At 36.4% G+C, this 15,927-nt stretch overlaps 1 protein-coding gene across 1 annotated transcript in view; it reads left to right on the top strand.

Annotated features, from left to right (window-relative positions):
* LOC143407899 (EGF-like and EMI domain-containing protein 1) overlaps nt 1-15,927 on the top strand; it is a 607,825-nt gene that overhangs the window by 567,242 nt on the left and 24,656 nt on the right. The window contains exons 17-18 of the mRNA XM_077110345.1: nt 12,460-12,591; nt 13,902-14,001. Of these exons, the coding sequence (XP_076966460.1) occupies nt 12,460-12,591; nt 13,902-14,001 (232 nt within the window). The remainder of the gene's footprint in view (nt 1-12,459; nt 12,592-13,901; nt 14,002-15,927) is intronic.

The raw sequence follows: 15,927 nt of genomic DNA, 5'->3' as shown, positions 1-15,927 counted from the left end.
ACCACGGCAAAGTTTGTTCCTCCATATTTTATTAAACTTAATTAAGTAATGGGGTCTTTGGTCATCAGTCTGAACTTCATCTTCCAGGGAAAACCCACAGCACTTTACAGTTCATAAGATGCCAACCATTCATTTCTTTGTAGTGCTGAAGGTAATTTGATTTATGACTTGCTCTAGTTAAGATGCCCAGGTCTTCAAGTGTTTGGGACTTGGAGTTAGAGGCTAAGGTCAAGTTAACAACGGTAATCTGTCTCTCTGTTTGTAAACAATGAATCACCACTTGGATTTTAGGACCGGATGGTGAGCTTTGACTTGGCAGATTGGTTCAAAGGTTGCCAGCAAAAATGTATGAAAGTGGCCTGTGCCTGGAACCTCTGATCAGAGATGTCAAGGATTTTGTAACAAGGCCACCAATAGAGTCATGAATAATTGGTAAGAAGGAGGTGTGGTTAGAAAGCCTTAGTCCCATGCTCTATTTAGACTAGATTGATTTGATCTAGACTTAATAATATTAAAAGCTCCTCTAGTCATTCCCAGGGCACAAATGAAAATGCTTTCAAATTATTAAGAAAGAATGTGACTTATTCAGGACAATATGGAAGGAGAGAGTGATAAAATGAAGCAGTGATTTCAGTCCCTTACTTTGGACCAAGCAAATTGCCACTAGGAAAGGAAAGAGCTTCGTGGAGAGTTGTAATATTTTATTACTAATTGAATTGGAGTTTGTTTTGGAGAGTGGGCAGTTAAAGTAGCTAAAGTAGAGATGCACAATTTATGAAGGTTAGAGGCCAGTTTTCTTTAAGCATCTTCCTGTTTTTATTCTCAAGAAATTCATATGAGTGACTCACATAAAAAAAAAAAAACTCTGAGATCTGGTCAACTTTAAGAGTTTCTCAAGTAACCTCTGTGCCCTATAGCACAGTAAGTTTTTAATTAATATTTGCAAGTTGAGTGAATTCAGCCATCATGGATGTTTTGGAGTGAATGTTTATATTCATATTTAAATTATCAGTGTTAAGAAAAGAGCATTTGATTTCATAGCCCTGAAAATAACAACTCTATGGTTTGAGCTGACAAAAACCTACTTTCTCTCCTATTGTTTTTTCATTTTATTGCATCATGCAGAGTGACATTAACTTCTATTTCTTTTTCTTTCTTTTTTTTTTTTTTTTGTATCAGTGATTGAGCGCTTAACAACTGACCCATATCCCCAGCCCTTTTTATTTTTTAAGACAAGGTCTCACTAAGTTCCTTAGGGCCTTGCTAAATTTTTGAGGCTGGTTTTGAACTTGCAATCCTCCTGCCTCAGACTCCTGAGCTGCTGGGATTACAGGCATGCACCACTTCATCTGGTTTAACTTCTATTCCTATATTTCTATTTTTGCTGCTAATTTATTTACAATGGTAAATGGGGAATAATGGTCACTTTTCAGATCAGGATTTGAGCTGGTAACTGATACAGACATTGATCTACTGACATTGGTGTACTGGAATATCACTTGTTGACTTTCATGGGCCTTGATTGATATGAAGAAATATTTTCATGGAAGATTCATTTTATTGATCCTTTCATTAAGGATTCTTTTTATTTGGATACCAAAAATGAACACCCTGGGGTTATAGATTAAACAAAATTACCCATCTTCTAGTAGCAAATCTGAAAAGAGGAAATAATTACAATGAATTATGTTGCTTTTATCTGCTATATTACGTAAATGTTGTCTTGCATGTTCCTTTAAGTTGTATTGATGAACTTGAGTAGAAGCACAGGCACTCAAGTGTTTTGGATTCCAGGGATTTTTGCCTACTGGGTAAGCAGCACTCTCTCTGGTCCTGTCCTTTGTCTAATTATCATATCACTCACCATCCAGCCTTTGAGTCCTAAATATATATTATGTACATCCTCTATTACCATTCCAAAGGACAATTCTTGCATCAAGTGTAATTGGTGAGATCCACTAACTTAGGACATTGGACAAGGATGTCCTTTTTCTCTATACAGCTCCTTTCCTCTGAATTCTGTAGGTCTTTTCTCAAAGCACTGGTGACATTCTATCTCAAACTCAATGCTTAAGGTTTTTTTTAAAATAGAGGAACAGAAAATTATGAGATTTAATCTAATATAAACAATTACTATGGTCATGAATATAGTCTAGCCAACTTATTATATACTCATATCAAAGCAGAATGCATCAGAATCTCATAATTTCATTGTTAAAAATGCTTTGTTGATCATTTTTATAACAAAAATTATTTTAAATTTTAAACTGAATGGAACTATGGAAATTACAGAATTCAATATGGACCTTAGGGAATAGGTAACTCTCCCAGGCTAACAAAAGGCAAGAATCGGTAACTTCCAATACTCAGCACAGATCTCTTTCACTGAACTTTACTGATTCTGTGAAGTGAGGTAAAGACATGGATTACAGATCCTTCTTCAAGGGCCCATGAACCAATATGGCATGTAAATATTACCCATTAGTGTAGTAACTGCTGGGAGATAGTATATCATAGTTAACAATGCTGCCTCTAGGGAAATGACTTCACATTTGTTTCCTTAGTTTCTCCTATAAAATGAAAAGGATAACAGTTGCTCTCTCAAAGGTTGCTTTGGTTATCAAATGAGATAATACAGCTAGAAGGCTTCGAATAGTGTCTAACACACATAGGTACTCCGAAAATGTCACCTGTTTAATTGTGATTCTTTCTTCAAGTTTCCATGAAATTCATTTTTTGACATTCTTGTTTTTCTGCAAAATTTCCTTTCCTTTGCCATTACTCCTGCCTTGAGTTCCTGTGTACTGAATATCTACTGAAGGCTAGTCTCCTAATCACAAATATTTTTAACAGTGCTAATTACTTTAATCTTTTAGTAACTAACCAAAACAAAGGAGAAGATTAAAGGACAGTTATGGATAAATTAACCCTTGGTTTTCTGAATGGATGCACTTGTTCTGTGGCTATTAATATAATCCGTCAGCTTTACACTTACTAGGAATCGTGCCCTGTATGAACACATACTCAGAAAGGAAGTCTAAAAGGAATGAGCCAAATAAAACTTGCTTTCAGAACCTATCTCAGATTTACTCTCATAGGAGCATCCCTCTCTAAATGCACATGCTCATATTGCTTCCCAGTCCTGAGCTCACTGAGTAGACACATTCTAAAGACTTCAGTTTCTCTGTCCTGTCTTGTACCATCTCCAGCCAGTGCTCCAACTGCCAAGCTGAGTTGACAAGACCTGTTATCAGAAGTATCAGAATGTCTGCATGTCGGTTCAGATTTCCTTGTTTGCTGTCACCTTCGGACGCCAATGTCTTAATATTTTTAAATCTATTTGTAACTGGAATATAAGACTCTTAGGCCATTTCAAATTAGAGAAGCTGCAAAGCAAAAGCAAGCAAACAAACATTAAACACAATCAATGGAATAAATGTTTAGATGAGAGATGCTATCCGCTATCCTCTGATCTCTCATGCAAACTTTCCATTCCACCTAAAAAAAAAAAAAAAATTTTTTTTTTTTTTTGGTGCAGCTCCTAATCCCTTTGCTGTCCAGTTTAGTAGCTCAGATTCTTGGTATCTGTTATGGTTTGGGTGTGAGGTGGCCCCCAGAAGCTTACATGTGAGACAATGCAAGAAGTTTCAGAGGAGAGATGATTGGGTTATAAGAGTCTTAACCCAGTCAGTGAATTAAGACCGTGATAGGGATTAACTGAGTGGTAATTGAAGTGGTAGGGCTGGAGGAGGTGGGAATTGGGGCATGGCTTGGGGGTGGGTATTTGTATCTAGGGAGTGGAGTCTCTCTGCTTTCTGATCACTTTGTGAGCTGCTTCTCTCTGCCATGATGTTCTGCCTCACCTCGAGCCTGGAGGAATGGAGCCAGCTGTTGATGGACTGGGAACTCTGAAACCATGAGCCCCCAAATAAACTTTTCTTCCCCTAAAATAGTTCTGGTCAGATCTTTTAGTCACAATAGCAAAAGCTGACTAAAACAGTTATCTCTTGCTAGGATGTCTCCAGTGTCCCCCAAACTGGGTTCCCATCTTCCAGTTCAATATGCTTATTATCATCAGGCTAAGATTGAACCTTCAGCATGATATTGGGAAAAACCCTCATTTTTGAGAATCAGTTCAACTCTGACACCAAACTTATCCCTACATCCTCTCCTCCAGTCATGAAGCAAAAATAACTATCCCTTTCATTAAAAGACTTTAGTCTTTCCTGTCGTTCCTTAGACTAGGGCATTTCTACTCATTTTTCTAGCCTCAGTTCCGGTGCTACCTCCTGAGGACATCCTGATTCCCTCCTGATAAGATTAACTATTTTTTATTTAGGTGACTTAGCTCCTTTTACATGTCTTTGTTCATAGCACTAGTTAGATTTTTTCTCTATCAGTTTTTTACCTGTCTTCCCAAATCAGTATTTTTTTTAATTGTTGTCAATGGACCTTTTATTTACTTATTTACCTATTTATTTATCTATTTGTCTATTGTGCTAAGAATCCAATCCAGTGCCTCACACAGGCTAGGCAAGCACTCTAACGCTGAGCTACAACCTGAGCCCCCAAATCAGTATGTTTAATACTTGAAAATAGATACAAGTCTCATTCAATTTTATGGCATCTATGCCAAGCACAGTATCCTCTTCCAGTCGCTAAATGTTCAATAAGCAATTGAATGTATAAGCCTACCATATAGGGAGGCTTGCATACACACACACACACACACACACACACACACACACACACACAGTATTGGACTAGAAAAGTTATTTTCTCTGCTTTCCTTTCTTCCTTTTTCCCCCTAAACAGTTACTGAGCCCCTTCTGTGTTCTGGATCTTGTGTGAGGTATCAGACACATTGAGAATAATGAAATATCATTTCCCTAGAAGTGCTCTGAATTTTAATGTGAAGGAAAAGAATAAGTAATAATATAACTTGGGTGTCAGCATAGCAGTTACAAAACCATGTTTGTAACTGAATTGTGGAGATGCCCTCTGCTCTCTAAAGGCCAGATTTTGAGATGAGCTTTGAGTGCAAATGATCACCTCCATATTGTGCCCTGACATATTAGTATATGCAGCAGCTATTGACAAAATCTACTTCAGTGGTTCGTGGAGAATGGTATCTGAGGGAGATAATTAAAAGGTCATTTATCTGATTTGTCTGGGTCCCTGGATTCTAGTTCTAGCTCTACTACTAATTAGTTTTGGCCCTAATTCAATGGCTCAACCTATCAGAGACCTTATGTATAGATTAAAGATACTGGTCTAGATTAGAGATTAGATATTCTCAACCACAAGTTCATATTAGATTTTTAAAAATGAAATGTATACGTAATATACTACTATACATATATAGTTCCCACCAAAAAAAATTCACTGAATTAGAATCTCTTAAAGGATCCCAGGCTATGGAGGTTAGCAAAAGGCTTTCCCATGATTCTGAGAAACTCTGACCTGAGCTCTATCTATTCTTGATGATTTCATGATATGTGAGGTTTGGAGCCTCTGTGATTTTATGACATAGTCTGACAGGCCCCCACCCTGATTGAGCTATAGAGACTCTCAGTCCCCTTCAGCCATTCTCCTTTAATAGGCTGTGAGAACCAGGAACATTGTTTCAAAAAACAATCAGATCAGTAGCTGACATCATAGGTCTTCCTGAAAGAGAGGAAAGAGATGCAGAACAGAGATAAGACCAAAATAATAATAATAATAATAATGCTAGATGCCTGCAAGTCATCCCAGCCAAGGCTATCCACAGCTTCAGCTTCTTGAACTTTAAGATGGACCCAGTTATTCTGATGCCCTGACTCCCATATATTTATTCTCTGAATGAGGCACAAAGATCCGGTGAGCTAATGCATCAACCCATGAAAAATGAACAATTAAAACAATGAAGTTGTCAGTTCTTTTACCAGATTGCAAATAAATAACCTTCCTGTCAGACTGGCTGCTCTGCTGGACCATTAGTTTAATACAAAGACATTCTGAGGAACGGGTGGATGACAGCTGATCTATCACCCTGGTGGTTCCAGGCCTTTGATAAAGACCTGAGAAAAAGATGCTGTCATAAACCACAGAAGGTCAATCCCAATTTGTGAAAAGCAAAGTATTAGACAAAATTTGAATATACCTCTCTGTCTACCATGAGAGTGTAAGCTATTTTATTTTAAAATTGGCAGGGTAAAGGGCACTTCTTTTAACCATCCAAAACACTATTCTTTCTGCCAATGCTCATTTAGCTTGTCAGGGACACTATGCTACTGGAGATAGTATGGAATTTGTAACTGCCACAGTAGAAGGACTGAGAACTTAGGGTTGCACAATGATCTTCTTGTCAGTCTGGACAGGGTCTTACTAAAGAAGTTACTGTATGTCGTGCCAATCAGCCTTGATTGAACAAGCAAAAATTAATTAATTACATTTTCTTATAGGTATGGTTTCTATATGCCTTTTTATAAAATGTTTGCCATGCAGAAATATTGCTCAAGGACAGTACAATAATTATATAAACCAATAGATCGGATAAATAAGAACAAATTCTTTAAATACTCTAGTTGATATTTCATTTGTCTTTAAATTTTATAGAAAAAGTAGATAATTACCTTTGAGAAGGCACTTCTTACTTCTCAGAAATAGAAAGTTAAATTAGAAAATGTTGCCTAATATCTAATTAGTTGAGGTGCAGAGTTTATAAGGTTGTCAGGATTAACCAACTTGTCTCTCTAATTCACTTTGTCTCAATTTGAATCTTAGCAAAGCTGGCTTCTCAATTTTTAATAAAAATCATAATCAAAAATAGTGAGTTGTCTTCTTCCAAAATCTTTTGGGTACTATCTATATCCAGGTTAATCAATGGCCAAACTGATTTAAGTTATACTAAATTAAAATAAATCACCATTTATTTTTATTTATGAGTATATTCACTGGTCAATTTAAAGAGTAAAATGTAGGTTTATATGTCTGTGTGGAAGCCATCCATAGATGTTTTGTGGTCACTTGGTTGCCCAAATGATTTCAACTAAGAAAAGTCATCAGATACATTAGCTCAAACTGGGTTGACCAGTTCTTACAATGGCTAATAAAATGTAAATTAGAATTATTGTTATTATTATTATTATTACTATTATTATTACCAGGGATTCAACCCAGGGACATTTAATCACAAAGTAATATCTTCAGTCTTTTGTGATCCTCTTGCCTCAGTCCCCTGAGCTGCTGGGATTATTATAGGTGTGCACCAGCACACCCAAAGAAAAAAATTTTAATGTAAAATTTTCAGAATGATTTTCCTATCTAGTGAGTTAAAACACTAGATGTCTTTAAGACTAAATAATGTTAACATTAGTCTTATTTCCTAAGAGCAGCCCTGGTAAAGAGGAATCTCAGAGCTCATCTTGAGAACACCTGGTATTCTTCCTCAGTATAACACTTATTGGCTTTGTCATTTGGTCAAGTGGTTTAATGTCAGTTTATCTTACTAGGTGCACAATAATGCTGGCTTAAAGGAGACCTATATAGAAAGTAAATGCTGTTCTGAAGATAGTTGGGAGCCCTAAAATATTTTTTAAATGGCACAACAATGTTAGTATCTTTTCATATAATATATCTAATATATAAATATATAATAACATTACATGTATACATTTTTTTCAATGTACAGTTCTTCTTCCTGGGTCTCCTTTTACATGTCTTGGGAATCCCAAGTCAATTCCAAAGATTTTTCCTGAATCTTGATCTTCTCTGAAGACTCTCATCATTTTTTTTTAATCTTAATTTTTTTTGTAGTTGTAGACTACATGCTTTCATTTTGTTTATTTTATTTTTTTTAAGAGAGAGAGAATTTAAATTTTTTTTTTTTTTTTTTTTTTTTTTTTTTTTTTTTAGTTTTTGGCGGACACAACATCTTTGTTTGTATGTGGTGCTGAGGATTGAATCCGGGCCGCACACATGCCAGGCAAGCGCGCTACCGCTTGAGCCACATCCCCAGCCCTTATTTTATTTTTTAATACTTAATTGATTTTATTTTTTAAATACATAACAGTGGAATGCATTACAATTCTTATTACACATATAGAGCACAATTTTCATATCTCTGTTTGTATATAAAGTATGTTCACATCAATTTATGACTTCATACATGTACTTTGGATATTGATGTCTATCACATTCCACCATCATTGTTAACCCCCTGCCCCCTCCCATCCCCTCTGCCCTATCTAGAGTTCCTCTATTTCTCCCATGCTCCCCTCCCTACCCCATTATGGGTCAGTCACCTTATATCAGAGAAAACATTTGGCATTTGTTTGGGGGCGATTGGCTAACTTCACTTAGCATTATTTTCTCTGCAGTGCTAAGGATTGAACCCAGTGCCTCACATGTGCTAGGCAAGCACTCTGTCACTGAGCTATATAGCCCCAGCCCCCAAGTCATTTTCAATGTGACATTGTATTAAAACCCCTATTTTGGATCCATAAAAAGAAGTACTTTTAAAATAATTGACAATAGTTTTTCCACATAAATTTTAATCTAATATAGTTAAATATGAGATTTGTATTAATTTTTATAAAGATTTATATATCAGGTTACTATGGAGAACATGACCCTGTATGATAACATAGCCTCTATGGAATAAGTCAGAAGTTAATTGAAATGATTCAGAGCATAGAAGTTGCAGTAGGCTGAATAATGGTCCCCAAAATACCCATGTCCTAATTCCTGAAGCATGACTTTACATGGCAAAAAGATTTTGTTGATGTGATTAAGTCAAGCATCTTGAGATGGGAGATTTTTTCTGGTTATCTGGGTGGGCTTAATGTCATCACAAAAGTTCTTACAAATAAAGCAGAGAAGTAAGAACCTAAGTTTTTGGTTAAAGATGGAAGGAGGTGCCACAAGCCAAGGAATGCAGGTGGCTTCTAGAAATTTGATAAAGCAAAGAGGGGGCTGAGGTTGTAGCTTGCCTCACACAAGCGAGGCCCTGGGTTTGATCCTCAGCACCACATAAAAATAAATAAATCAGAAACTTGATAAAGCAAAGAAGTAGATTTTCTACTTAAATCTGTATAAGAATAAAGCCCTGCCAGCAGCTGGATTTTAGAATTCTGGCCTTTAGAACAGTGAAAAAATGGTTTTTTGTTATTTTAAGTCACTAATTTATAATGCAAACTTGTTACAGCAGCCATGGGCTATGAAATGTTGATGAGAGCGTGACCATTGTCGCTCATACATATACTCTTGCCCATGTTCTCGCAAATGACCAGCATTTTCCTTCTGAAATTTCTTCTCCTCCCTACTCTTTCCTCCCACTCCACTTCTCCCTACACACCCACTCTCTAGTGTTTCAGCTCTCAGTTAAGTCTTGCTCTCCTCAGAGAGCATATCTGCAAACAAACACCCATCTCTCACCTGGTGTCTAAATTGGGGTCCCTGGTGTTATTTCCCTCATAGCACCCTGTACACTTTTAATATGTTTAAATTAGATATTTGATTGAATAACTATTTGATTGTTTTTGTTTTTCAGTATTGTGAGCTTGATGGGTACAAAAACCACGTCTGATTTTGCTCAGTATTTAGAACCTAGCCCATAGGGTTATTCAGGAAACAATTCTTGACTGAAAGAAATTCTGAAGATTCCAGAATTCTGCAGGTCTTGAAAGATGGACCTAAATCACACATTGCAATGAAGTACATCTGGAAGCATAAGAAAATAAACTAACAAGAGGAATTGCTTTTGTTCCTTTTGACCTTCTCTTGCCAGTAACAGAGGCTACCAGGCTTTGCATTCACTCGATTTCCTCTGAATCTTTAGTTGGTCACGTTTTTTAGCCAAGTGACAATTGATAATGTATTTCAGAGTGACTGAATAATTTAAGAAATGCTATAGTATTTCTCAAAACTTCTTTTTGCATAATATTTAGAATGCTTTTTTTTCTTGCTTTCATTTCTTTATTTCCATTTTCATTTTATTACTTTGCAGTACAAATTGTAAATTCCTTTAATGAGGTTTAAACATACACTGGAGAACTGATCATAAGAACACTGAGAGGTCAACTTTTCATGAGCAAATTATTTATATCTTCTAAAATTTGATTTCTCCAGAGTTCAATAGTCCAAGCTTAAAATGTCTCTGGGGTTCTCCAAAGATAGAAAAGTAGCCAACAATTGTGAATGGTTTCATAAAGCCCCCAAAGAGTGAGAAATTAATGAGAATGTGGAAAAGTTTGATTTATGTGTGTAACAGAAACTTCATATCTAGTGATTTCATTGTTTGTTTTTAAGAAATAATTTTCTCTGAATAACAGATCCATGGAAAGATGGTCTTTAAATGCTAGACAAAGTTTCTGCATAATTATGCAGAGTTATTCTGTGGTCTGTCTACATGGAGCACCTTTTTTGGACAGTTAATTCTGATTTTAAATGTGTTTTAGTAGAGAGGGAATACATGTTGCCTAGGCACTAAGAGTTATATGTTACTATATGTTACTGTGTCCTCTGGGTTACTAATAACAATCTGTGAGATAGATTCCATTAATCTCATTATGTGGAAAACAAAATTGAAAGTCTTAGAGCTTAACTAACTTCTTCAAATCCAGAGATAAGGTCAATGGTAGCATAGGGTCAGCTGACCTTGGACCACACCTCCTTCACTGGATACTTTCAGACTTGTACAATTTTTTTTTTTTTTTTTTTTTTTATGGCTCTCTCACAGCACAGCAGCCCAAATGTCACTTCCCTCAAAGCCCTATGCCAGATGGGGAATGGGTATGAAGATCAGGATACTGCAAATTGTTACACAAACCCTATAGTGCTCAGCCTAGCTACTTGGATTTCTCAGCGTAACTAATCTTTTTGGAGAACTCTTTTGTGGGATTATTTGCTGTGGGGAGAAGAAGCTTTTGCTCATGCAATCCCTGTGACCAAAATGGGTCTTCCTAATGATGGGAACATTTTTTGGTAACTTCAGCTCTGGGGGTCTAAAGCTTTCAGAAGTCTCTAATGACACATATTTTGACAGTTTTGATTGTTGGTCAGCATTTCCTGCTAGAAACCTCCCATTAAGCAGTTCCTTCCCACATGTGCTTCCTGATAGGAGCTGAAGAGAGCAAGGACATACTAGATCTACTCCTGTCACCCCCGAGATACCACCATCATTGGCAGTTCTTATTCAGTCACTTATCAACCTGTTAAATAAGCTTTTTAGACGGGAAATCCAGATGTGCTTCCTCGTTGTATGTGGAAAATTCAGGATGAATGTATCTTTGATAGATATTTGAACAATCATTGACTTCTAGATAAAAGAATGTCCAGACCAACAGCAGAGCACATAAATGGCTGTTCAGATGCTGAATCAGATCCCATTATTGGTCTCACATTTGTGAATTTCCCAGTCAAAAATCAAAGGAAAAATTCTCTAGTGAATATGTTTTTGTGTATGTGTGTGTGTGTGTGTGTTTTGTGTGTATACATGTGTGTTTGGTAGTTGTTGTTACTCACCCTGAGTTTTATCAGTCTTTGATGTTAGTACTGAGCAAGCAACCACTGGCCCATAGTTAGAAATTCTATCCTTGCTATCATTGTTACTTAAAGAAAGCTGGAAGATGACATATTCTTAAGAAAAGTGGATGCTAAGAAAACAAGGTACAGTATGGACTTACAGTAACCACAAACAAAAATGTGGAGGGAGAGAATAACACAACCGAAAATTTCTCCAGCACAGGTCTTTCCAAGCAGTTTAATTCTTTCTGATACTCCTGATGCCAGATCTTTCAGTAGTAAATAGAAAGGTTGGTCCAGAAATTATTATTCAATTTTAGACATGCAGAACCTCATGACCAACTTAACTTGCCCACTTTTTCCATTTGAATGTTCCTGTGAAACAACCATGAAACTCAAAATGTCTACTTGACTCCATTTTATAAGATGAAATATACCCAGAAAACCTTTTTATTTTCTCCAAAAAAAAAAAGGCATTATTTTATTTAAAAGTTGGAGGGAAAGCTTTTACTGTTTGGTTTGTAAAAAAAAGAAACAGCAGAGCGGCTGACAAGTGACACAAATATAGTACATGCTAATGTACAGAGAGAAACAACCTTGAGAGTTTAAAACAGCTGTACCAGAAAAAAAAAAAATATCTTTATCCAGATATGCGGTCCCTCGTGAATTATACTATTATTTTAGTTGATTTTACCTGACATCACCCTATGATTTTTTTCAGTGACAAGAAAATTGCAGCTGGCCCTTGACAGTCGGTCACAAATTGACTGAACAAAACAAAATCAAACAGTGAAGTAATCCCCAAGTAAATTTAATGAAACCAAAATCCCGAAGGGCAGCACACTTCTGTAGGCAATGGTCTTATTTAATAAATTTTTCCCTGCTTTCACTTTTAGAGCTATATTTACACAGACAAATTTAATTCATTGGGTTTACATTTCCTCTTCCCCTTAGTTTGTCCACCAGGCACACACGGGAAGGACTGTAACCAGGTATGTCAGTGTTCCGCTGAGAATGAGGAGTGTCACCCAGTCACAGGGAGATGCACCTGTCTGCCTGGCTACCATGGAAACCACTGTCATCTCCGTAAGTGTGGGCTCTGCTTGGTTGTAATTTACTGAGGGGACACCAACAGGGTGGGTCACCACTCAGAATATGAAAAGGCAAAAGTTAATTCATCCCAAATTCCATGGGATCTCTTCCTTGAAGTTGAAAACCTATATTTTCTTGTGCGAATCATTCATTTATTTGCCTTTTCTATTCAAAATATATACCCTAGTTCTTTACAAATATCCAAGGAGAAAAGAGTGAGATAAAGAAAAGAAAGTATGAACTTATTATTATAAATCAACACGTGGTAAATGACAATGTAGTTAAAGTGATCCATATAGTAAGTTAGTTCCAGGGCCTGCTTAGGAACAATCGAATCAAATTCTTATTCTAGAATGTAAATGATAACTCGCTTCGATGACAAAATGCCAGTTGGCTCCCTGTTGTGTAATAAAAAAGAATGGTCCCTAGACCAAGACCTTAATATTGACTTGTTAGGACATTTTAACATTGAAAATGGTTGCTGAAAAATGTACAAGAAAAAAAAAATATCCCAAGGAGCATGTAAAAATGTTCAGGCAGCTACTTAATTTTTAAGCTTGTAATTATTTATAATGTACTTTTTATTGGTTTAAGAATAGAATGATTTGGCCTCAGTTTCATTCCCCCCCTACCACTTGGCTCTGACTACTGTCTTTCTTCCCTATCCTTCCCATAGCAGATTCCTCGGCTCTCCTTTCCTAATTCTACAAGAATCCCAACTGATTTGGGGATTTATTTCCCCCCAAATATCACTTAAGCATAAACTCATGATCAAGCTATTTAATTTTCTACAAGCCATAGAATATATATATATATATTTTGAATGTCACTTCTTGATTTTTCTTAACTTTAAACATTACCAGCTAAAAACACAATTAAAAACCCACGAAAATGGTTTCAATTAATATCTTGTTGGAGGCCCAGAACTATTGCAGTTACTCAAACTTAACCTGAAGAACTTAAATATAAAATTAATCAATCTCTATGAGTCTTCTATTATGGCAAATTTCAAACACCCTTCTACTAGAGAAAAGGAAAATACCTATCTTGAGAAATTTTCCTTCATGATATCCAGGATATCATCTTTCTCTTCATAAAAATAAGATCAGTTTGCATACACCCAGGTTATGCTTTCATTCAGAAGGGGAGCTAGCCCAGGATAAAGGAGGGTGGCTTCACCTTGCAACACGAGGCTGGCTGGGTCAGGGAGCCCCTCCCCTGCCTGGTGGAATGGGCTGAGTTCCAAGCAACACGTGGTGAGTGTGGCTGCGAGGGTTCCTTGGCAATATCCACTATAATTACAGGACTATGAAAAAAGATTCAAGAAAATATCCATAAAAGGTGTAGCTGGCTCCCAAGCAAAAGTTGCCGCAGCCAAGAACAACTGGGCTTTCATGTTCTCAGGTTCAGAGTAGAGAATTAAAATTTTCTCTCGGCAGAGGTCAGAGGAAGCAGGGAAACTTGCAATAAGAATCTCACCACTTCTTAATTCACATAGGCAGGTCAGTCCCAGCATGTGGATAACAGGTAGGAAAAACACAATAACTGTCCAGTAGAGGCAAACTCACCCTATTATGTTTTTTATGACCCATGAGAGGTCTTAAAGTAGCACAGACCCTGAAAACCTTTTATTTCTGCAACTTGCTATACATGCTGTTTATATCTACTCTTCCCAAGAAAAGTTAAGGAGTCCCCTATAACCATAGTCAGTTCTTTTGAAAGTATTCAGAACAGCCTCACACTTGGTATAGAATGCTTTGAGAAATATGGGCCACATAATAGCCTACCAGGGCCAAGAGGAAGAAATCAAGTCATTCGTGGATTCTTGGCTGTAATGTTGTTCACAGCAATAAATATTCAGCAATATCACATGTTAATATCTCTTTTTAGTAATAAAACAATGCTGTGTAACAATTGCTAATGTGAATTACCTGGTCAAATAGTAGGAAAACAGGCTGTGGAAAGCTGATTCATGCTGTTCACTTACTTGGGAGCTATGTCTCAGGATTTGGTAATAGTCTTGTTTGTTCTAGGTTTCTAATGAAACTACCAAATGCCATTCACAGTAACCGAGCATTCAGTAGCAGCGAGACTTGCCATTTATGCTAAGCAACTTAATCTTTAATATTTAAACAAATTAGAACTGTAAATATGAATCCAAGCTCCTTCTTGGAATGAAGAAGCCAGAGAAGGGGATTGTGCAAGGATGGGGAAAAAAATCACTTTGTAATGGAAAATAACTAAATACCCTTTGCCAGGGAGACAAGATTTGCAGGGAGAAATAATTGTAAAAGATCAAGCAAAGGCCAAGTAATGATCAAAATGGAACATTAGGAGATGAGGGAGGAGGACTGACTTTTACTCAGTAAAGCCAAATGAAATCATTATGTCCTGGGTGTGTTTCCTTGTTAAATACAGTGAACATTTGAGCAAGGCCTGTTTGCATGATTCCAGAAATTCAACTTTCACATAACAGAGAATTGAATGGGAAAGTAGAATTATCAATAAAATAATTATTCTTGAAAAAAGTTTAGACTGCTTTTATAAATATGTACCATGGTATTGATATAAATTTAATGAGTTGGGGGACTAAGAGGTTAGCACATACACTATCTTTGAAAGATGGCATTCTCGTTAGTAGGCTAATTTCATCAAATCCAGTGTCCCAATTTTAAAAGGATAATTAAGTCAAAGTCCAGAAATGGGGTGTTTTTTTTTCTGTATGAAAAAGGAATACTTAGGGATGATGCTATCAAATGTAAAGCCACCATTAAGATAGTATGCAGTTGGGTATATGCCAAAGGGAAATTTTATTTCCCAAGGAACTTCAACTTACGTGAAAATTATCTTCAAATTGAGACCATCACATGTATCAGTTGTTTGAATTCATCAAATATTTATATATAAGCCCTTCATTCCTTTCACCTGAGATACTGACTCTTTGTTATTCAGAATTATATCCTCAGTTCAACATTTCCTCAAATAAGAGCATCAGTTTCTTTTCATAAAGATTGCTCTTTTCTTTACTTGCACAGAAATTCATGCCATCTTTCACTTCACAGTAATTAATGTGACTCCAGAGTTTTCCATACTAATCAACAGTTGTTAATTCAGCCTCTTTTTTTAGAAGCAACATGTCAGCAATACACACCACAACTCCCGGCTTCCATCTCTCTATTTTCAGCTTGTGTGTTTTTTTTTCTAAAACCAAGTCACTGAATATTATTTTTCAGCATCATACATTTATTTGACTACATTAGTAACTTGATAAAAACTATAAACATTCACAGTACTAACCCAGCTGGATGTGCCAGAAGAATTTTTTGTCTT

The sequence above is a fragment of the Callospermophilus lateralis genome, chromosome 10 (genome assembly GCF_048772815.1).
Source record: "Callospermophilus lateralis isolate mCalLat2 chromosome 10, mCalLat2.hap1, whole genome shotgun sequence".
NCBI classification, from domain to species: Eukaryota; Metazoa; Chordata; class Mammalia; order Rodentia; family Sciuridae; genus Callospermophilus; species Callospermophilus lateralis.
The sequence above is the reverse complement of the archived record's forward strand: the minus strand, read 5'-3'. Positions and strand labels throughout refer to the sequence as shown.